Source organism: Lepisosteus oculatus, chromosome 11 (assembly GCF_040954835.1).
Source record: "Lepisosteus oculatus isolate fLepOcu1 chromosome 11, fLepOcu1.hap2, whole genome shotgun sequence".
Lineage (NCBI taxonomy): Eukaryota > Metazoa > Chordata > Actinopteri > Semionotiformes > Lepisosteidae > Lepisosteus > Lepisosteus oculatus.
The window spans coordinates 24500248-24521225 of record NC_090706.1 but is presented as its reverse complement, the minus strand read 5'-3'; the positions used below and the strand labels follow the sequence as shown (position 1 = coordinate 24521225).

The 20978-nt window shown below is 36.1% G+C and overlaps 1 protein-coding gene across 7 annotated transcripts in view; it reads left to right on the top strand.

Annotated features, from left to right (window-relative positions):
* Positions 1–20978, top strand: part of rapgef6 (Rap guanine nucleotide exchange factor (GEF) 6) — a 95144-nt gene that overhangs the window by 15840 nt on the left and 58326 nt on the right. For 5 of the 7 annotated variants that reach the window (XM_015349507.2, XM_015349505.2, XM_015349506.2 and 2 more), the window contains exons 2-6: positions 4397–4467; positions 6280–6336; positions 12891–12960; positions 18629–18778; positions 20248–20265. In XM_015349507.2, the coding sequence (XP_015204993.2) occupies positions 4397–4467; positions 6280–6336; positions 12891–12960; positions 18629–18778; positions 20248–20265 (366 nt within the window). Of the gene's footprint in view, positions 1–4396; positions 4468–6279; positions 6337–7781; positions 8344–12138; positions 12158–12890; positions 12961–18628; positions 18779–20247; positions 20266–20978 lie in introns of those variants that run through there. The other 2 variants (XM_069195940.1, XM_069195941.1) reach the window with 2 other exon arrangements.

The following is a 20978-nucleotide window of genomic DNA, read 5'->3' as shown; positions in this document are numbered from 1 at the left end:
TAAGAAAATGTATTTGAAGTCTAAATTATGTATTTTAAATGTAATTTTGAATTTTGCTTTACTTGTAACTGCATACTGAACTGTATGTCAATGAAAACGGTATTTTCTATGTGTGGAGACTAAGCTCTTTACAAGTCAAAAGATGGGTGTAATTCTGCAGTATGGTTTCTTTACATGTAGTTTTGTTTTTATATTATATTTATATATTTTTTATTTTTTGCACAATATTCACTCAGTATTAATATCTGTGTAGAGCACAGTACTATTGTATCTCCATACAGTAAGTACTTTTAAGGTGTGTGGTAAGCTTTCTATAGTAGCATTAATATATGCTTTGACCTTTTATTGCAGTTACTTTTTTTTTTGCCTAACTGCTGAGTTTCAAACGAACCTCTTACTACTTACTGTATTTTCTATAAATTTTCAGAGTTGTGTAGTTATGCAGAAAAAGACCTTCATTTTTAATCTTTCATTCACCAGGCACCATTACCTACTGCAATCATGGCATTTGCTGGAACAGTTTTACAGAGTAGATGCAGCACAGTGCAGAACAATATTCTGTAATTTTCTATCTGTCACTATGACAACCAAATTGTTTTTCTTGAGAATGTAACTGTTTGTTCTGGCCACGAGTACTGAAGGAGTGTTACAGTGGTCTTTATGCGGGTTAGCTATGGGTTTTTATTTTCCAGTGTGCTTTCAGAAAAAATATATATTTATTTGCACTTGGTATTAATGTAGGATGGAAAAAAGAATTACAGAACCACTTATTAGAAAGTATTTTATTTGTCCTTGGATGAAAACTTTGCATGTCTACCACTGCTGAGTAGTTTGTCTCCCATGTTCCAGCTGTCTTTTCCAGTTACTCATTTGATTTGAAAAGCCAGGCATTTATATAGTTTTTCCCTGTAACTTATGAAGTGTTTTATTGTGCAAATAGAGGGCCTGTTTAAAGGATGAGGCTTGTATAATCTCTGGTGATTGTCCTAAGTCCTGTGCCATTCATTAGACAGAAGTTCCAGGCTGTCACACAGTTTTTGAGAGTCATTGTTTATCTTGCTGTACTGTTTGTGGCTCATCATCACATGATGATTTGCTGTTTGCAAGTGGTCCCAAGGGAAACACCCAATGCCAACTCCAGCTTTATGATGCATGAAGAGACAGAACTGACTAGTGGTTCATGAATGACTGTACAAATCAAATCCTGAGTTGTTAGATAGTTGGACACCATTTGATGGTGCAAAGACTTTTACTCTTTTTCCCATAGTACATGACAGTCTGCTGACCAGTAGCTTAACTTTTGTCCACGGGACAGCAGAGTAATATAAACAAAAAGCCACAACCCTAGGCTAGAATAGAATGTGTTTTTTACAGTGAGGCTGCTGAGAGGGGCTAATATCACATCATGCCAATAGATATCAAAATAAGTATGCTGGGTGCATCTTAATGCTTCAGTGCTGCCATTGGTTAATAGCAGTTTCTCTCTTTTGGACTAAGGTTATAATTATTAAATTGCTCTGGGCTTTCAAAGTCCCCATGAGAACCAATGTGAATTTAAAAACCTAAGTATTTTGAATATAAAGCCCATTATGATTATAGTAGATGTTCCATAAATAAAGTTTAAAAAAAAGATTCAATTTCTTTTTAGATAATTTGCAGTAATGGGTACTGCTCTCCACATTTTATCATTCAGAATGAGTGCCGCCGCTGTCTCTTCCAAGAGCTCTATCTGCCTTTAGCGCGTTGAAATTTTAAGTAAACAGTTTTGGAAGGGCAGGTTCCAGAAGTGACCTGTCCCAGTGTGATGACAGTCGACTGATTAAACAAGGGAACACTCAGTACAGGCACTTCCTCTGTCTTCCAGAAGTTACTGTACTATCTCCAATCGTGTTCTGAGAAATAAGCCTTCTAAATTTGGCCTCTTTTTCGTCAAATTGATTGCAAGTCTTCTAAAAATGTATTCATATTGTGCACACGGAGTTAATGTAAGAACACAATTCTTTCGATTAGCTCTAATATTTTCCAGTTTTGCAGTGTACACATTACTGTAAAATAGTCTGTTCGTCATCACATCTTGGCTATTTGTATCTGTGCCTCCAAGGATTGATGCAACGTTTCTTACATTTCTAGCAGTACTCTGTAACCATGGGATTATGAAGTAATTTTCCAAAACCACAACTTATTGTGCCCATTTCCTATCCATACATTGACATATTTAGACATCTAGACACTAACTCCATCATGGTTTATATATTTAAATATGATTAATCTTAAATTTTCATTAGATACTAGGACAGTTTCAAATGTTATAAACAAAGTGTGCTGCTGTAGTTGAAGAAACACAGGCAATTGAAAAATGTAGGAATTGCATTCAGTCAAGTTTAAAGTGGTGTAGATTTTAAAACTGTCTCAAGAACTGTTTTGAGCTGAGTCTCAGATTATTTTGGCAAATGTGGTTACACTGTTGAGTTAGTACCAGAAGGTGGCAGCAACACCTGCATTGTCCACATTTTATCCTTGTCAGATTGCTGTTCAGCCTCTGGGTTGTGAGCAAGTTTCTTGCACTGTGATCACAATTGATACATTTATACACTGATATATTAATGGTTGCTTCACACAACACAAAAATACTGTGGGATTACTGCTATTTATTTTACATACAATTGATTTGAGACAATTTTCATCATGACTTTTGGCTGTTTTGTATTCTTTATTAAACCCTTACAGATCATAAGAACTGTTAAAAATGAGAAAGACTATTTGGTTCGAATAGGAATTTTATGTAGATAATTAATCCAAGGATTTCAGGATTAATTCAAGGATTTCCATGAGGGAATCCAGGTTTAAGATTAAACACCATGACTGGATAACTTGTTCCATATGTCTACAACTCTTTGTGTATAGAAGTTCCTCCTGTTCTCATTTTTAGTGCTCTTTCCCGTGTTTTCCATGTGTGTCCTCTATTTTTCCTTTTTTAGAAATATCTAATCAAATACTACATCAAGTCTAACAGACTCGATGCGCTTTTGGCAGGAGAGTGGTATGTTATAGGTATGTTATAGGCTTCAGCAGGCTTTATTTAGAATAAAATGTCTAGAATACAAAATTCAGAATGAAGACTGTTGGTTTAGTGATGTTTCGTATTGGTCCATTCTTTGGAGTCTCTGAGCTAAGGGGAAAAGATGTAAAGGCCATTTTAATAAAGACTGCATAGATTTTAAATCATGTTGGCTCATATAATATTGATGTAACATGTTTAGTTAATCTGGAATGCCTTATCTCTGCAAGGTGTCTTTGTATTGAGTTGAGATTTTCTCACAAAATGGAAATATAACAGAAGGTTTGAACATGGGCATTGGTCTGCTTCAGGCTTTTGTTGACATGAACTAAGCTACAGATGTAATTAAAATACTTTCAGTGCAAAAGAAAATATGTAATTTTGCTTAGATTGGAAGTTATTAATTTAGGGGATGACATTTAAGATATGTTTTATTTGTTAATATTCTAATAGAGGACTATAGTGTTGCTGTGTATTTTGAATGTTTACAGCACAGGCCTACTTTGATTTTAACAGCCAGAAAAAAAAACTTAAAATGTTTTCCAGTTTCCATTCCTGCAAAAAGACATGTTTCGAGTTTTCCAATACTGGCTAACAATGTTCGGGAAGTCATTAAAATAAAAGTGGTTTAATTTTAATCTTTAAAATTGGCGGGGAATTGGAGTTGTCCTGGCTAAATTCCATTCTGGGCTTGTACAGTCTGGCCTTGCTGAAGCTCTCCCTTAAAGGGGAACTGCAGTCCCAATTTCTTAGACTGGGTATTAAATCTTGGTAACAAAATACATTCATTGATGGTATAGGAAAAAAAAATCAAATTTTAAATTAAGCACATAATTGTGAACTTGTGGAAAAATTGTGTAAAAAAAAAAGCTTCTCAAATTGTGAAAGTACTGTATAGTCACCATGCTATATTAAAGACAGTCTTGCAAAATCAAAAAGATTTTGCTGTAATGTCAACTTAACAGAAAACGTGCTTCACATAGCAGTGAGTATGCTTGTATTGTACAGTACCCCAAAATACAGTATAAGCTTTTGGATTTTGGATGAACAATTACTTTTTTACATTATTTTATGAATGTATTGTATTGCAGTTCATGGCATCATTTAAAACCATTATAATTCTTTGTGAATATTACAGTTTATCTTGTAATTCAAAAGCATGTCCTTAGGTGAGCTGTTCTGGGTACTTTGCTCATGGTCTGTATCAATCACAGGATTTTACAACAGTCACTGATCTGAATTGCTTTTGAAACAATGCTTCATTAAACCAGCCTGAATTTAAATGCTTGTCGCCATTAATTGTACATAAGCTGAAAGTGTTTTATCTTGTCTTTTTAGGATTTAAACACCATTTACTGCCATCTTTATAACATGGATATTTTATCACATCTCAGGGAACATCAGATAAGGTAAGATAAAATTATCATGCATTGCTCAAGTTCTCTGTGATCAAAACTATACAAGAATAAATGTATTCTACATTTGATCAATTCCAATACCTATTTGTTCTGTAACCTTTCAGCAGCACTGAGAATACCATCTACACTCAGAACAGAAGGAGAATGTCCTTTCATCCTTTCATGCATTCATGACCAGGGACAGTGAATCCAGTTGACCTCCTCTTATTCCATCAAATGATTTTTTAACTGCCAAAATTAGTTGTCAGTAAAAGTTCTTTCCAGACACACTGTTTATTAAAAAACCCTCATCTTTATAGTTGTAAATGTGTCTTTTCTTAGTGTAATGTGTTTTGTATCTCATGTTTCTTAATGTCTTAGTGTTTTGTATCACATAGGGGTATGCAAAATGTAAATATTTCAGCAGATTTTCCTTTAAGTTCTCTTTTGCCTGATGTTCAAATTCAAAGCAGGTTGTTTTAAATAGCACAAATATGTGCATATCTGTTATCTGTGGGCACTTTTAATTCAAAGATAATTAAAATTATTTCTTCTAAAAGGTATTAACCAGGTGTGCTTCAACTTGATATGATTTAATACAAAACCTGAAATTATAACGCACAGAGTCATATTAGTCATCAGTGGGAGATTTAGGTAATTAAACATTTATGTGTAATTTCAGTAACAGAATACAATAGTATCCAGTTATGATGAATATTATGTTTTAAATAAAACCGCTTAATACTTAAACTTAGTACTGCACTAACATCCCTGTCACGAAAGACACCTCTAGTATTAGATACTATATTTCTGTGTATTCTTCAGATGGTACAGATCTGTGCTCTTCCAATAAATGGAGATATGCTTTCTTGCACAAAACAATTGTAGTTTTGCAACATGTGAATTAGGAATGGAATGCTGTTTTCAGGAGAATTGAAGATACTGCATAAAATTCAAATAAAAGATCTGTGCTGTACCACAGCTTGCTGAATATGACCTGTTAGATCTGCTAGAGCAATGTTATGGAATATTATAGTGTAAATAATTGCCTTGGGGTTGAATGCACCCCAAAGCTCCCATCAATCTGCAAACTGCTGAACTTGATGTAATTAGCCCTCTTCTGTTGTATTTAACGAGAGCGGGATAATCTATTTTGAACAAGTTGCACTTTAAATTTTTCTTAGAAAATTCCTACACATCATAAACACCCCTCAGTTTTTTTATTTTTGGTTAAATCTTGTCCAATATTTTTGGACTCCTTTGAGTTGGCCTCATTCGATCTGTTTCAGAGCTCTTTGCTCCTTGCTATAGGTTTGCTACATGCCCTGTAAACTTAACTTCAGCTCTTTGTTACAGAGGAGGAGAGATTCCCACTCCTGTCACAATTTATAGCTGAGGTCTCCTGGCAGGGAGAAAATGTTTAAAGTTGTACCAACACAGTAGTTTTATTAGAACTCTTGTGAGAAGACCAAGTTGGTGGCTGCGGGGGTGGACACATGGGACAACTTAAGTTTCAGTTAAATATCTGAAAATCATAATGCAGCAGCCCTTTAAAATGGGGCTACATTCTACACAGTTTTCTGACCTAATTTCAGCTAAGTATTTGGCAGCACTTCAGATGAAAAGAGAAAGCGTTCTTGCACACCTCCCTCACAGATTGCACTGATGAGTAATCATTCTAGAAGCATTTTTTCATGTATCTTTGATTTGGCTTGCAGCATGGAATTTGATTAGATTTGTGTTTTAAGCGATGTGTAGGCTGCTGCTTGGCTGGTGTAGGCCAGCTCTAAGAAACTTTGATAACCTGTTGTTTTTGAATTTCAGGTCAATGTGCACCACAGCTCGTTATGAGAAACACGAAACTAACCACGTCCTGTTCTAGTAAGTAAACCTATGGAAGAGCTAGTAAACACCTTTCATGCTCTCAGCTGCCTTCACATCACGCAAGGGGGCTTGTAGATGTATATTAAATCTTTGTTTAAAACCTTCAATTACATCTTTAATTGCTCCACGTTAGGGCCAGATTCCAGTTGAGCCAGCGGTTTATTAGCAAAGTCATGTGATGCAGTGGCTTCTTCTTTCTGGTTAAGTATTTATGAGTCCTTGCCAATGATGCTGGTAAAAGCCTGTAAAATCTAAAACATTAAGATGAGAGATCGCTGTTTTGCAATACCGTTTTCCTAGGGCCTCTGTATCCTCTGGTTCTTGTTCAAAATACTGTATATATGTGCTTTACAATTATTAACAGTTTTGATGTTTACATATTCTTTTGACTTGTGAAAATGCTTGGGGATTTTGGGTGACTTTAAAGCATAGTTTTATGTATAACTTTGAAGGTAAGCACGTTACTAGTTCAGTGAAGAATCCAGTTAACTCGAGGTTGAATCTCTCAGTTGAGAGGGACCCAGACAAACTGAAGAGGCAAGTGAAAGATGTTTACTGCCTGACAGTAGCTATCAGTTATAGCCTTGTTTGCTTAAGCAATTAGCTAATGTGAAATACAGGGCATCAAAGAACATTCTTGAAAGATGTGCGATAAATCTTGGATTCAAATCTGCTTGCTTTCTCCTAGGAAAAATGGGATTGACAAAAGAAGCCTATTATCCATGTTTACATTTTAGTTTGTAACTCTGTCATTTTTTAACTCTTTTTGTAATGGTACATAATGTACCTCAGTTCATGTGGGACTCAAAAGTCAAATGCTTAGTAATGAGGGGTGTTTCTTTATTGAGAGCAGATGTCCAGGAGTGTTTTTGAATCAGGAGTGAAGTTTGGCTGCTTATTAATGACTGTTTTCTTTAGCTGCTTTCTTCTGACCCCCTCCTTGCCCAGATCTCTTTTAAACATAGTCTCTAAAATCCCCTGATATCTATAGTACCTTCTGTTTTTTATTTTACATTCAAGAAATACAAGCACTTTTTCAATATGGAGGCAAGCCCCTCAGCTATACAGTATAAGCCTGTTGACACCATTTGTCTCTGAAGCTCTTCACAGATGATCTTTCCAGAACCTATTTAAGTTATTTATACAGCAGGGATGTTAGCAGGGAAACCATGACAGGGTAAAAACATATCTAATCTGTCCGCTACACAGATTTTGCCATGTTCATAATAGTATAATCTATAGTAGGAGAGAAACCTAGGAAAGTTTAACCCTGAGGTCTGGGAGCTGATTTTTCTGCAAATTGATGGAAGCCAGCTGTGGGATGGTAGTCAGCACAGCGGGGGGGGGGGGTCTGGAATGCGGAACTTCTGGCAGGACTGTGACTGAGCCATGTGTTACTGGGGCGGCTGTGGCTGTGAGCTCATCCAGGCAGGAAATGAACATGCTATCCACAGAAGCAGAGAGGGACTGGACAACACTCTTCGTGTCTGTCTCGAACGCTCCACCAGAAAGAAAAGAAAAAGCATCATCGAACTCCGAATTCAGCGAATGGGGAAATTCTTTTCTGAGGAATGAGAAGATCTCGATAACTTGAGATTTGGAATGTGTCAGATGGATTTCAGCTGCAGAACAGTTTTGAAACTTTGCTTTGTTCTACGGGTTTAATTGATCCTTTCCTGCAAGCTCAAGCTAAGACAGATAGCGACAAGAAAGATCTGAAAGAAGCGGGTCTGCACACCTGGATATAAATTTTCCTGCTACTGTTCTCGTTTTTTTTCTGGCTATGACCTTTGCAAAATCTTTGACTAAAGAGTAGCACTGCATTGAGACATTTTCCCAGACCTGATATTTGGAAAAGTGGGATTACTTCCTTGGAAATGACTGTCTCAGGATATTAATTTTTCCATGTGCTAGCCACTTGTTAGTTAGTGGCTGTCAACAGGGTACATTTGTACAGTCTGGGTATGCTCACAGAAAGTAGAAAGATTCAGCAGGGCAGTGAATGTAAGTTTTGATTCAATAGATTCATCTTTTTGTAATACAAATGGTGGTATTAATTTTTTTTTCTTTTCAAAGTAATACATTTTGTGGTCATGAAAATGTATTCAAAATTGGTAGAATGTTGTTCTTAAGGTGTTCAGCTCATATGATTAATGAGATTTTGTCTTCTTTTATGCAAAGGATACATCCCTAATACAATCCCAAATATTTTTACAAATTTATTTTGTTAGAATGCAGTAGGCTGTTAATAATTTAACATTGTTAAAGCAGAATTCACTGGTTAATGAAAGATAATGCCTTCCTACTTTAATTGTAAGATTTATTCTGCATCCTGTGTGAATGTCCATGTCCTTGAGTCACTTTAAATACAATAGATTGCTTTACCATGCAGTAAATGATTCTTTGTTCCAGGTTTTTATTACATTTGTGTTAAATACCATCATTGACTAAGCTGACTACTTGACAGTAGTTCAGGCAAGTTGAATTACTCTAACCATATTTACGTTTGGCTGCTTATGTGGTTACCTTAGATGAGTGTTACAGCTAAGAGTATACTTCATAATTGCCAAATTGAAATAAAGATTCTGTTTCATGACTTGTCAGTTTCTGGATATTTCATGTCAATGTTTATATAGAGCTGATTTTTTTACTATCTGTGCTTGTGCATTTCTGAGATAGTGATGTGCTGCAAAGCTAGAACACAGTATTAACTATTTGTCGTAGGTTTTGTCGTAGCATTATGTGTAGTTGTAACCTGTACATGTTAATTGTCTTATCCTCAAAAGGATGTGTAGGCTATACAATGTGGGAAGGTCCACCAGAATTCAAAATAAAGGACCTACAATGAGCACAGTGGCTTTAGTGTAAAGCATCTGTTTCTAGAGTCAGCTCTAACAGCTGTTTCTAAGGAGATTTACATGGAAAACAAAGGTTAGTACTTTTGTTTTGAATGATGTAATCTCTGGCTGTGAAAGGTTTCTGAACAGCAGTGTCTGGCACTTTTAAACCTTTTCAGTTGAAGTTTTGAGTCAGCATTTTTTATGTGTCTTGATAAATGCTTCTCTTCACATTTTCTATCAAGCTTTGCAGCTTGTCATATTTAATGATTTTCTATAGCACTTCATTTTAAGCTATATAAAACTGGCATCCTTAATGTCTGTGGTTCAGTTTCTGTGGAATGCAGAATGCCGAATGTCCGTCCTGTAAGGTAATACCTGCTCTGAATTTGTCAGTTTTAATGGATTCATGTGTAGCTCTTATCCAGTAGCCACACAGACAAAACATGTGTCACATGTGGCTTTTTTGTTTGTTTTAGCATTCCAGAAAATCCGTGTAGAGTATGTGAAAGCATGGCAGTCTGTTTAGCAAATCATATTGGTGAGCCTGATATTTGCTGGTGGCACAGCATTGTGAAAGTCTGAGTGAGACTGGGAATGACAGTGTATGTACTTTGCATTTTAAAATAATTATTTTCAGGATTTATGTCGTGCAGTTCATCCAGAAGGACCCCAGATCTCTTTACATATGTGAGGACCTACTTTGTCCGCTACTGAAGTGTGGCAACCATTGTGCACCAGCTGCTACACTAACTACACAGCAAATCATGGGGACATTTTCTTCATCATCTGAACTAAAGGAGAACTTTATGAAAGGGTGATTGAGTAAGTCCCAAGTCCCTTGGCCGAGTAGAATTTAGCCAGGGTAATGAAATTAACACCCCTATTCTTGTGAACATTGCCATTGTTTACAATTGTTCACAACTACCAATTAAGGTATTTAATTATTTAATTACCTATTACCTATAAAGAACAGGTAGTTTTTTAATTACCTATTATAAGGTATATAGATATTTTTTTGGAGAATATTGAAAATAATGTCCCAAATATGTTTATAGAGGTTGTAACCTTCAACCATTTGGAACAATATTTTGAGGTAACCCTCTCTTGATTCAGTTAAACCATTATTTTTAAAGTTCGGCTTTAATTCTCCTCTCGCAGCTGCTCCAACAGTGAGAGAGAATAATTTACGGGTATGATGATCAGGTCACCACTCATTTTAAAATAGAACAAACTTGTAAAACAGTGCAAATCCCCCGAAATGATTTTTTCAGGTTACTCTGTTTGTAAAGAAAGCATGTGCCTATCTGATGAAAATCCTTCAGGTCATGGCAATCTCATTTTCATGATTTGGTAGATGAAATAATTTCTGGGTCAATTTTCACCTCACTGTCAGAAGAGGAAATATGTTAAAAGCCAAAGGCAAAGATATTGATGTTGGTGTGGTACTCTGAAGAAATGATAACCGCTAAGCAGCTAGTGAACTGAATACATTATCTTTTGGTGGTCAGGGAGGCAAAAATACTTGGCAGAATAGTTACTAGTTCACAGCAGATTTTAAACTCACAGAAGTGTGAAGGCTTTGCATTTTAAAATGAAACTACTTTACAATGTTATTAACTTCATCCCTAATGAGAATAAATACAAATATTTGCACTAGATTTTTAATAATCCTTGCATTTTGCAGTACAGTGATTAATGTTTTGGACACGCTTGCATTAAATATTGGCTAATGATAGTAATGTAATGGTCAGTGATCAAGTTTCTGTTTTTAATCATACATAGTATAGAGGACACTTCAAGAAAAATATGTTTTTGCTCACTGTCACATATGTTGTGAGGATATACAAAAGTGCTTTGTATTGTAAGATTGATAAAATTAGTGTATGGCTGTGCTTGACTGCTTGGTGGTAGCAAATTGCACATTTTGTGAGTTGTGACCATATGATCTTAATCATAAGTGGTGGAAAACTGAGGATTTAATTGTGCCAATCAAATTGCAGATATGTTTCCTGTATTGAAAGCTGTGGAAAGAAAATTGTATTCTGCTAATTTATTTTGGGTTTTTAAAGCAGTTGTTGGATTCTGGATATTACATTTTATTTATAAGGTCTTTATAAATATTTATAAATATTTATAAATATTCTGAATATAACTTTATATGCAGACGAAAGACCTGAATTTAAAACAGTCCTTTCTTCTGTTTTGTATGTTTTGCAGAATTTTCTTTCTTGTAAAGAACAGTAGGTCTGTCTGTAATGAGAATTGCTTATGATATACTGTAGCTTATAATTTCCTTCCCTTTTATATGACATGTGAAAGAAATTCTCACGGGGATGCATTCTTCATTAGTAGCCTAGCACTTGACCATTAAGTCTAATGTATAGCTGTAGTTCTGTTAACTAGTGACAGTAACATTGAAAGAGTTCTCACTGTCTCAGTACTTTAATAGTTGTGAAAAGGTTTTATTTGGGGAAGTAATGTGGGTGAAAGTATCAAGTGTTTTTTTACTTGCTGTAGAAAGTACTGCTGTCAAGTAGTCTGGGGTCACATTATATGTCATGCAAGGAAAAGAAAAAAATACCATGCGAGCTAAGCACATATTTGTCTAAAGTGCAATGTCTAAGATGATTCTGCAACAGTGGGCTGTTCGCAGACACTCGTGCTTAAGATAATTGGACGTGCTTGCTCTGAACAGTTGTTCGATGAAGTGGTGAAGCTCAATTTTTTACTTTAATTGGAGTATATATTTTCGTGTGCAATCTGTTTGGAATGTCTGCAGATGGTTTTTGTTGGGAAGTGACATGGCTGAGATTAAAAAATAAATAAATGAAGAGATCTGATGAACAAGGTGCTGTGATCGTTTATAGCCTAAAGCTAGTGTTCTTTGAGCCTCACTTTTTCATGGCTCAGATGGCTGTAAGGCTTTTGAGGATGAATCTTTCTGCTATAAAGGTTGCCATAAAAGGAAATTGAATCTGGTAAGCCTAAAGCAATATTATGTACATTACTTCATACTGTGAAGGTGAAATGTCAGAAATATGACAAAAAGCAATCTTTCTGAGAGCAAGGAAAATAAAATAATCTTGTGCATTGCAGACTTGATTTTTCTGTCTTCTCATCAAGCCATGGAAATCCTGCTGTTGCTTCCTGATCAATAAGGCCCTGCTTGACTGCTCAGTGACTGTAACTAAACATGACCTTCTCGAACAAGTGAGAATTAGAGGGATTTGTGTCAGCATAGGTCTTAGTTTAAAACCTATGACCACAACTTAAATAGGCTCTGCCAGTTCTATTGCTTAAGAAGTTTAGCAGGACCGAATGAAAGAGACTCCGCTATTATGACTTGTCAGAATGTATTTGGACTTTTAATGCATTTTACAAAGTTGTAGGAACAGCCCTGTTGTTCAGAAAAAAAACTAACGTTGTGTGGTAGGGCCTGTCTAGAAATAATTTTTGTTCTCATTTTATGGAAATTACTGCTCAAATAAGACATTCCTGCTTTCAAATATAACCATTCTGGTTCACCGTCTTTCTGTTGATTTCTTTGCCATCTTTTCCATGATGTGTTGATTGACTTCTAAAGCTTTGCTTTAAAGGGGGATAATCCCAATCACAGTATTACTTAAAGCTCAGCATGTGGGCTCAATTCAATCTTTTATTATTCCTGAACTTTGCTGCATTTAAGCTTAAAATGTTATGTTCTTTCTGCAGTTTTGGAAAGCAATCTGGAGGAAGAAGAGGCTATGAATATATCACTTTAGAGCCATCAGAAATGATTGTGGTGAGTGAGATCCCTTCAGCGTTTGTCAAGTTTTTTTTCCCTCATAACCTAATGTTGCACAAAGGACCAAGCTCAAAATGGAAGGAGGACATTACTGATCAATTTCAGGGGGCAGCATGATGAATCATGAGTTTTTACACGATGTGATGACCTCAAGTTGTGTTTAGAGATGAGAATGCACAGCAACTGACCAATTAATTTCAAATGCTTAGTTTCTCCCTTAATTATAAGAAAGGGGTCAACTGAACTTAATGTAGTATAAACCTTAATTAGCTACAATAAAATCTGAAAAAAAAGTAAAAATGTTTTTTCTACGTTTTTTACTGGGATGTTCACATTTTGCATGAATCACAAATTCCATACACAAAAATGTATGCTCTGTTTATCCAGTGCAGTTATTTCAAAACAGTTGTACATCTTAACTGTAATGGTACAGTTGCTTATGCATAATGGGCTGTTTTTTTCAACCTTTGCCTTCATTTATGTAAATGTACACTTCATGGTAGATCTGAAGGACTAAAGGTTGAGCCATGTAGCACCTCATTTACATCAGCAGTTTCATCAATATAAATCATCACTTATCCTTTTAACTTACACCTTTTAACTTAATTTATGTGAACATAGAAGAATTAAAGTGTAATTTCAAATTAAGACAGGAGCAAGAAGCAATTTTTTCAGTTTGCTTGAATTCATGCTGTGACTCACTGTATAATTCTATCCCTCCTTGGCTTATTTGCTTGGGTCTGTATATAAAGCTGGCGGAACAGAAAACCACAGACTCAACAAACAGATCGGTGGTCAGATTCTCATAATGTGCTGATCCCAGTTTAGGACTGCAGAGCCACCTGGCACTGTGTATAATTCTGCATGGAAAACCTTTTTTCTATATGTTTTTTTAAGCTAACTTTCTTAAACTGCGGTAAAGACCATCTCTCTGTAGAGAATTTACTCATGTACAGCCATGGGAACTCTCCAAAAACTCACTAGCACTTTTTTCCCCTAATTGTGCTATTTTTGTTTTTTAACTATGTGAAAAATACACTTACAGGGTTTACAATTTAAAACATGTACTACAACTAAGCTGTACGCTGTACGATGACTTGTGCTTTCCTAAAGATAATTCATTTTACAGTGGTCATACAGTTCACTCAAACAGCTGTTTGTACCAGTTAAACATTAATGCAAAGGGTAAGATGTTTTAATATTCCGTTGTGCCAGAAGTGCATTATACTAGTTTTGTGCAACAGTTGATATCTGTTTTATTTTATTGGAGTGGGGAGTGTTATGTAGGGATTGCTAGGGGATTGGAGTCTGAATACAAATAATTAGACTTTTTTTTGTGCCAGATTTTTAATTCTCCCCTGTTTGTATGAAAATGCTTCCTTCCCTTTTAAATCTCCTGTAATGTAGGTTTTCTCCAGCGGCTGGAGAGGCAGAGACAGTGTGGAAAGTGGAGCCTGCGGCACTTAGTGTGTGCTCAAACCCAGCCTACACAAAGCTACACCTACACAATTACTGTACAAATTTTCAAAGTCTTTTTTTTTTTTCATTTCATGGTCAGAAACATTTCCATCCTATTCCCAAACACTCAGCAGAAGTTCCTGTGTCAGGATAATTGAACTTTAGACTGTGTGAAGGCACAGTACAAAGTAACATACTGCAGTAGTTGTAGATGTGTGTGAGTAAATGCATTTCTAAGGGGAGTGAGAGAGAATGTGTTTATGTTTACACCTTTAATAAGCTTTGAAAAATGTGTTCTGACACCTGCCTGGTCTTCATGAATGTTTCAAAATCGTATAAATAAAGCAGGCTAAACTAAATGAATATCTGAATTCTTAAACTCCCATTTCTCATTTTAGTTTCCTTTACGTGAATTTCCATTTGCCAGTAATAATTTTAATGATGCATTCACCAACATGCTATATGACCTGCCTGTTGGACAGTTGCTTTGCAGCATCCGCTGAATTGGGTGATATAATTCTCTGCTCGTTTGTCAAGAAGCTCATGTTTCCTAATCTATCGATTGAGTGCAATGAGGCTGTCCGACCCCCACCACTGCAAGATGCACCAGGGAACATTGAAGATAAAGGTGGAAAGTTAGTTCATAAGGTTGTAAATGTCAGCTTTACTCATTGTAAAGAAAGAAATTGTTACAACCTCCAATACCTTGTGACAAAAATCTGCATGTTGTTAAATTGTTCTGTTAAACTGTTCAGTGTTATTTCTAGTTCTTTGGTTCCAGCAAAACAACATAATTTTCATAATTTTGTATACAACTCAATATGCTTTACTAATCAAAACTGAGAGATTCTTCATGTATAAACATGCAAAATAGTTTGCGGTATACCGCGGTACGTATTGCGGTACATGCGTGTTTTCCAGAGGCAGTACCCAACCCTAGTATTTTTTTTGATAGATAGTACTTTATTAATCCCGTAGGGAAATTGAAGAAATTTCCCTACGGAAATTTCATGGGTAAATACTATTTACCCATGATGCTAACATGGGTAAATAGTATTTACCCATATTTGCATCATTTTAGAAGAGCAAATGATTAAAATCGACTCACCATTAGGCAACATGGTGGCACAGTGCTCAGCATTGCTGCTTTGCCGTGCTGGGGCCCTGGGTTGAATTCCAGATCTGGGGTGCTATCTGCATGGAGTTTGCATGTTCTCCCTGCGTTTGCATGGGTTTCCTCCCACGGTCCAAAAACATACTGGTAGGTTAACTGGCTTCTGGGAACATTGGCGCTAGGTGGGAGTCTGTGCTTGTCTGCCCTGCGGTGGGTTGGTGTCCTGTCCAGGATATACCCTGCCTTGCGCCCATTGCTTGCCAGGATAGGCTCTAGCTCCCCCTCGACCCTGGACCGGAAGAAGCAGTTAGAACAAGGCTCAGCAACCTTTCAGAGGATGTATGCCCAGAGTTAGCTCATATATTTGTTTTTATGGATTTGTTTTACCTTTCAGTAATTACCCTACTTATATTTTGAGTAATACAAGTAAAATAAAAAATATTAAAATATAATAAATTAATATGCATATCTTGCCATTTAGTGTGATCCTTGCTGAAAATTCAAGTTGCTGGTATCAAAGCTGTGTGGTTTATTGAATAAGGAAACGTTAGGCCAAAACTTTTGAAATCCTGAAATCTGACAGAAAATTCTGATGCCAGTTCTTGCATGTACACTCCAAGCTCAGTAGCACGGATTGTGCAATGTCTTGAAAGCTCTTTAAGATGTTGGAAATAGCGGAAAGGTGAGGTGTTGGTGTCCAGAGAAAAAATGGCAGGTTTTTAAAGAAATGTCTTCCATGTTTCTAAAAGACCCATGACAGCTTGATCTGCATCCTGCAGCCAGAGGTTGAGTTAATTCATATGAGTAGTGATGGCCACTAGAAACATTAGAGTTGCAAACTGTTTTTCATCATGCAGTGTAGGGTTAAAAAAACTGCATGGTCTTTTTGTTGGACAAATCCATATTCACCTCTCCAAAGAGGCTCAAATAAGTGAACATCTAACTTTTTCTTAGCAACCACCATTTTGTCCAAAATGTTTGACTTTAGACCTATTGTTTTTTAGTTTCTTTGTAGCTTATTAGACTTGTATTACACATGCTGCTGTCATTGCATGTTTCATTAAAAATCCCATTTTTGGCACATGCCATAGGTTTCTGACCCCTGGGTTACAGGATAGTTGGGTACGGCAGTATTTTAAAATCTCACCAGTCCTGAGCTACAGTGCCCCATGGGTACAAAAAAAGACACATCCTCTGAGATCACTTTCTTAAAATAACATTTTATTTGGAATTGTCAATTATTTTTGTTGCTCTTATACAATCCGATTTTGAATTGGCAGATGCTCAAAATTACAACACCGGCACAGACGAGCTTAAGTCACATGTGCTGTTTCTTTGGAACTGTGCTAATGTAGTCAGTCACTTTGTTTCACATTGCAAGTCTAATGGTGTGTGCAGCATTATTTTGGTTGAATGGTTGACTGAGGCAGCTTTTACTGTTCGTAGTTTGTAGGTAGCGCACAGCAAATCGCAGGAGCTTGGCTGCTTCAAGCTCATATATACCTAGCAGTGCTTGGCCACTGTTTGTTACAGATAGGGGAATTCCCTTTACAATCCTCTAATGACGTAGCCCAGACATGAACCAGGCATGTGTGGACTATTTCTCTAGTCTGATTGATCTAAGAGTGTGAACAGAGTAGAGGCTCAGACAAGAGCAGAACAGGCCTTGATCACTCCTGTCAGAAGGTGCCCGGTCCACTCTATTGAACACCTGAAGAATAATTTTCCTGTATACAGTACACCTTCTGAAGTCTCTGATTACTTTATTCACCATTGAGCTTGTTTGGGTTTGAACTAGACATTTTGAGGATGTAGGCCTACTGAATCTGCGTAGAGAGTTTTAAAAGAATGATTTTTGCAATGTGTCACTAGGAGCAAAACAGGTCTCATATACAGTATCTGGTATAAAGTTCTGGGGAAAAAAAGTCACACTGAGAAAAATGAAGACATTAGCATGTTTTGTGATATATTTTCTGTTTTGTTCCATTCATTACTTTGAAATATGTATTCCCCGTTTTGTATTCTGCTCATGTTGTATAAATTGGATCTTTTAATTTTTTTTACAGTTTTTTTACAGTTATTTTTCTGTGGAGTGATTTTAAGCACACTTTTAAATGTTCAGCAAAGCAGTTGTCAGTAGTAACAGTGTTAGTTTTGTATGTGTCATGGTTAAACCATGGTTATTAAACTACTGTGGAGAAACTTGCTTTAAGTCCAGCAGCAAATTCATATAGAAAAGAATAAATGTTTTTCTTTATTAATTATTGCTTGCTTTAAACATCTTTAAGAGACATTCCTCCTTCGAAAAGAACAGTTGCTTTCTTATCATTAATAATAATAATAAACTTTGTTATATAGCGCCTATCATTGTACATTGTGGACATAAGGAGGTTTGTAGTTGAAGTCATTTAAATACTGTATTTTGAAGTAGATATACAGTAGGTTCCAAGACCTACAGTACTTGTTCGAAGACTGTTTTTTAAAGTAGTCATTCGAATATTTGCTTAAAATTGCCTTGTAGTTATAACACAGAAGACAATTATATCATAATACACACAGGGACCTTCCTCAGCAAAATTTGTTTTGCTTCAAATTGTATAGGTCTGTAAAATAACATCTTGTACGATCTTAAAAATATCTGAATCTAATCCTCATTAGGTTCAGGACCTAATTTTTGTTTTTGGTAACTTAAGATACATCCATATATACAACTTTTATTTTTTTACTCAATAGTTCACATTAGGTATTCTAAAACAGCAGTTTACAAAAGAATTGTACACCCCAGTGAAATATGTGTGGGATTGGTGTCTTCTTGGAACTCATTTGTATTGCCGGATTCAGGCTAGTTTTGGTTTGAGAGGATATTTGTGTATTTACGGTTTCCTGCAGGAAGTTAAAACTTTGCAGTGAGATCAGTGTATACTGCAGGCTCACAAGTGACTGAAAACCTTGTGGAAAAGAAACCATCGTGTCATCTTTGTTTTTTTTTTATCTTTTCTTGATGCCTTCCTCATGAGTCTACTTCGGTTTCACAGGCTTTCTGTGCTATGGAAGAACTGGATGTTTAATCAGGATCCTGAACATGTCTTTCAGGTGGAAGCCGCCAACGACAGTGAGGACCTCGTTCTACAGCGTGATGCGCCACATCGCCGGTCCCGCCGGCGATTTCAAAATCAGACAGTTAATCAGACCGGGGAAAAGGAAACCGTCTCAGACAGCCAGGATCCATCAGGATACCATCTGGTAAGAAACAGTCACTCAGATAATATTCTGGCGTTTGGAAATATCAACCTGTAAATGTCTGGAACGTTTAATGAGCATATGTATACTTGACGATGTCAAGCTTCAGTAATCTGCAGTGTAATACAGAAACGATTGTTTGAAATCCACGTGGTACTTTGAGTGCAGTACACTTATAAAATGTCAAATTGCTTTGTCTAATTTGTTTCTTCTATTACCCTGAGTCTGATTAAAGTGTGTAGAAGTCTGAGTCTGGCTAAAACTTACTAAAAAACTTCTGGAGTTGTTCTTAAGTAGCAGATGCATATTATGTGGGAGAGTAAGTGGTTTGCAGTTATTTTTTCTCCTTGTGCTAGAAAGGAAATAACCTCAAGAAAGTACTTCAGGTTAAAGCAGCAAGTTATATTAGATTATTAATATTAAAAGTTTGATTACTAGCATTTTATCTTAGTCCAACACAACAGCCAGAACTAGCCAATTTAAAAAAAAATATTTTTTCCTGTACTCATATTTTTCTTTAAGCAATCTTTTAACCTAGTACAAGATGTTTAAGGGAAGCCCAAAACTTAACGCAGCACTTAAACATTATTTTTCAGTGCTCTTACTATAAATACACTGTCATGACTGACTGCAACAGTGTTGTCTTTTGAATGGCAAGGATAATTCTTTGTAACGTAAGGGGGAGAAAGTCCAAATAGTATCCAGTGCCTATGCTAATATACTGTATATTATAATGTGTATTTTTTTAGTTTAAATGCATAGAATTCGTTTATCAATGCACATGTCACAGACGATGTAGACTACCTTGTTTTAGTTGTGGTTTTATAGACGGGGAAATGTCTAAATTTCTTGCTTCTCAAAATGAAATTACAAAGACGCTTAACAATTCTGTATGGCCAGTACAGAATAACATAAGCCAGATTTCTCACCAAAAGCACCTTTTGTAAATGTGTATATATAAGTCCCTTATTGTTTCACATTTCAAATAGGGGAGTTCCTGCTGATGGCATCAGTTGTTTCAGTTAGAGTTGCATGTAATCTTGCAGGCACATATTTCATCATTTAGAATGACAGTTAATTAGTTTTTACTGTAGCAGCATGAGTCAGTACCTCATGTTGGGAGGACGCCATAATAACAGCGTAAAATTGTGATGGGGGTATTTCCTCCATACCCCAAAGTTTAAAACATCTACGTGTGTAAGGTGTGCTTGAATTGTGAAATCTACATGTAACTCCTATGTAAGACAAATAAACAAGAAGAAATGCAATATCAATAAAGGAGTGCCAGCAATCTAAAGTGGAAATAATACTGTACGTGCTTTTGACTGTATTTCTATTTGGTAAAATGGCATTTGATCTGCATGCTGATTTGTTTAGAGAAAGGATTGCATCTGTCACAAGTTGTTTGTAATGTGTCTCTTAATGTGCCTTTTTTCCCCCCACCATGGATGTTATTGTCTTTTGGCCATCAGGATTATGAAGATAACCAGGTACGTGGAAAATTTTATGACTAAGTCTGACAAATTGCTTTTAATCCTTTCTGAGTCATCATCCTCAAACTACAGCTGAGAAAGATCACATCCAAGGCAGTGACAGGTTGTAGCGATAGTGTTGCTATTTTAGCGCTCATACATATGACAACTCTTAGTAAAGAGTGCTTACCATATTTGAGTGGATCATGTTATCTGTCATTGTGTTTACTGATACAGTATGGGAAGGTGAACTCAAACCTACAGTCCTCTAAATAGTTTGCTTCTCAAGCATTATTTATGAGCAGTGGAGGTGTGCAAAACCCATTATCCTTTAATAAAAAAGTGAAATCTGGTGTTAGTTACAGTGGCTTGTATTAACTTCTCCATGCCTGTTGCTATTTAAGATTGGCTCTGTATTTAAGTGAGGTTTGCCAGATGTGATGCTAATAGGATTATATGAGACTCATTTTAGGGGAAAAAACACAAGGTACTTAGTAATTTATCAGGAATCTCTAAAGGGTAAACTCATTAGCAAATTTAAACTTAAATAGGACTAGTGTACTCTGGTTCCTTTCATCTGCACTGTTTTGCTAGTAAACTGATGTAATTGGAAGAAGGGGAAGAGGCCCTGTGAGGTTCTTGAAGAGCTTTGTTTTAGTCTCTTTTCCCAATCCATTATGCATATTTTTGGAAATATCAATAAAGGAGTGCCAGCAATCCAAAGTGGAAAT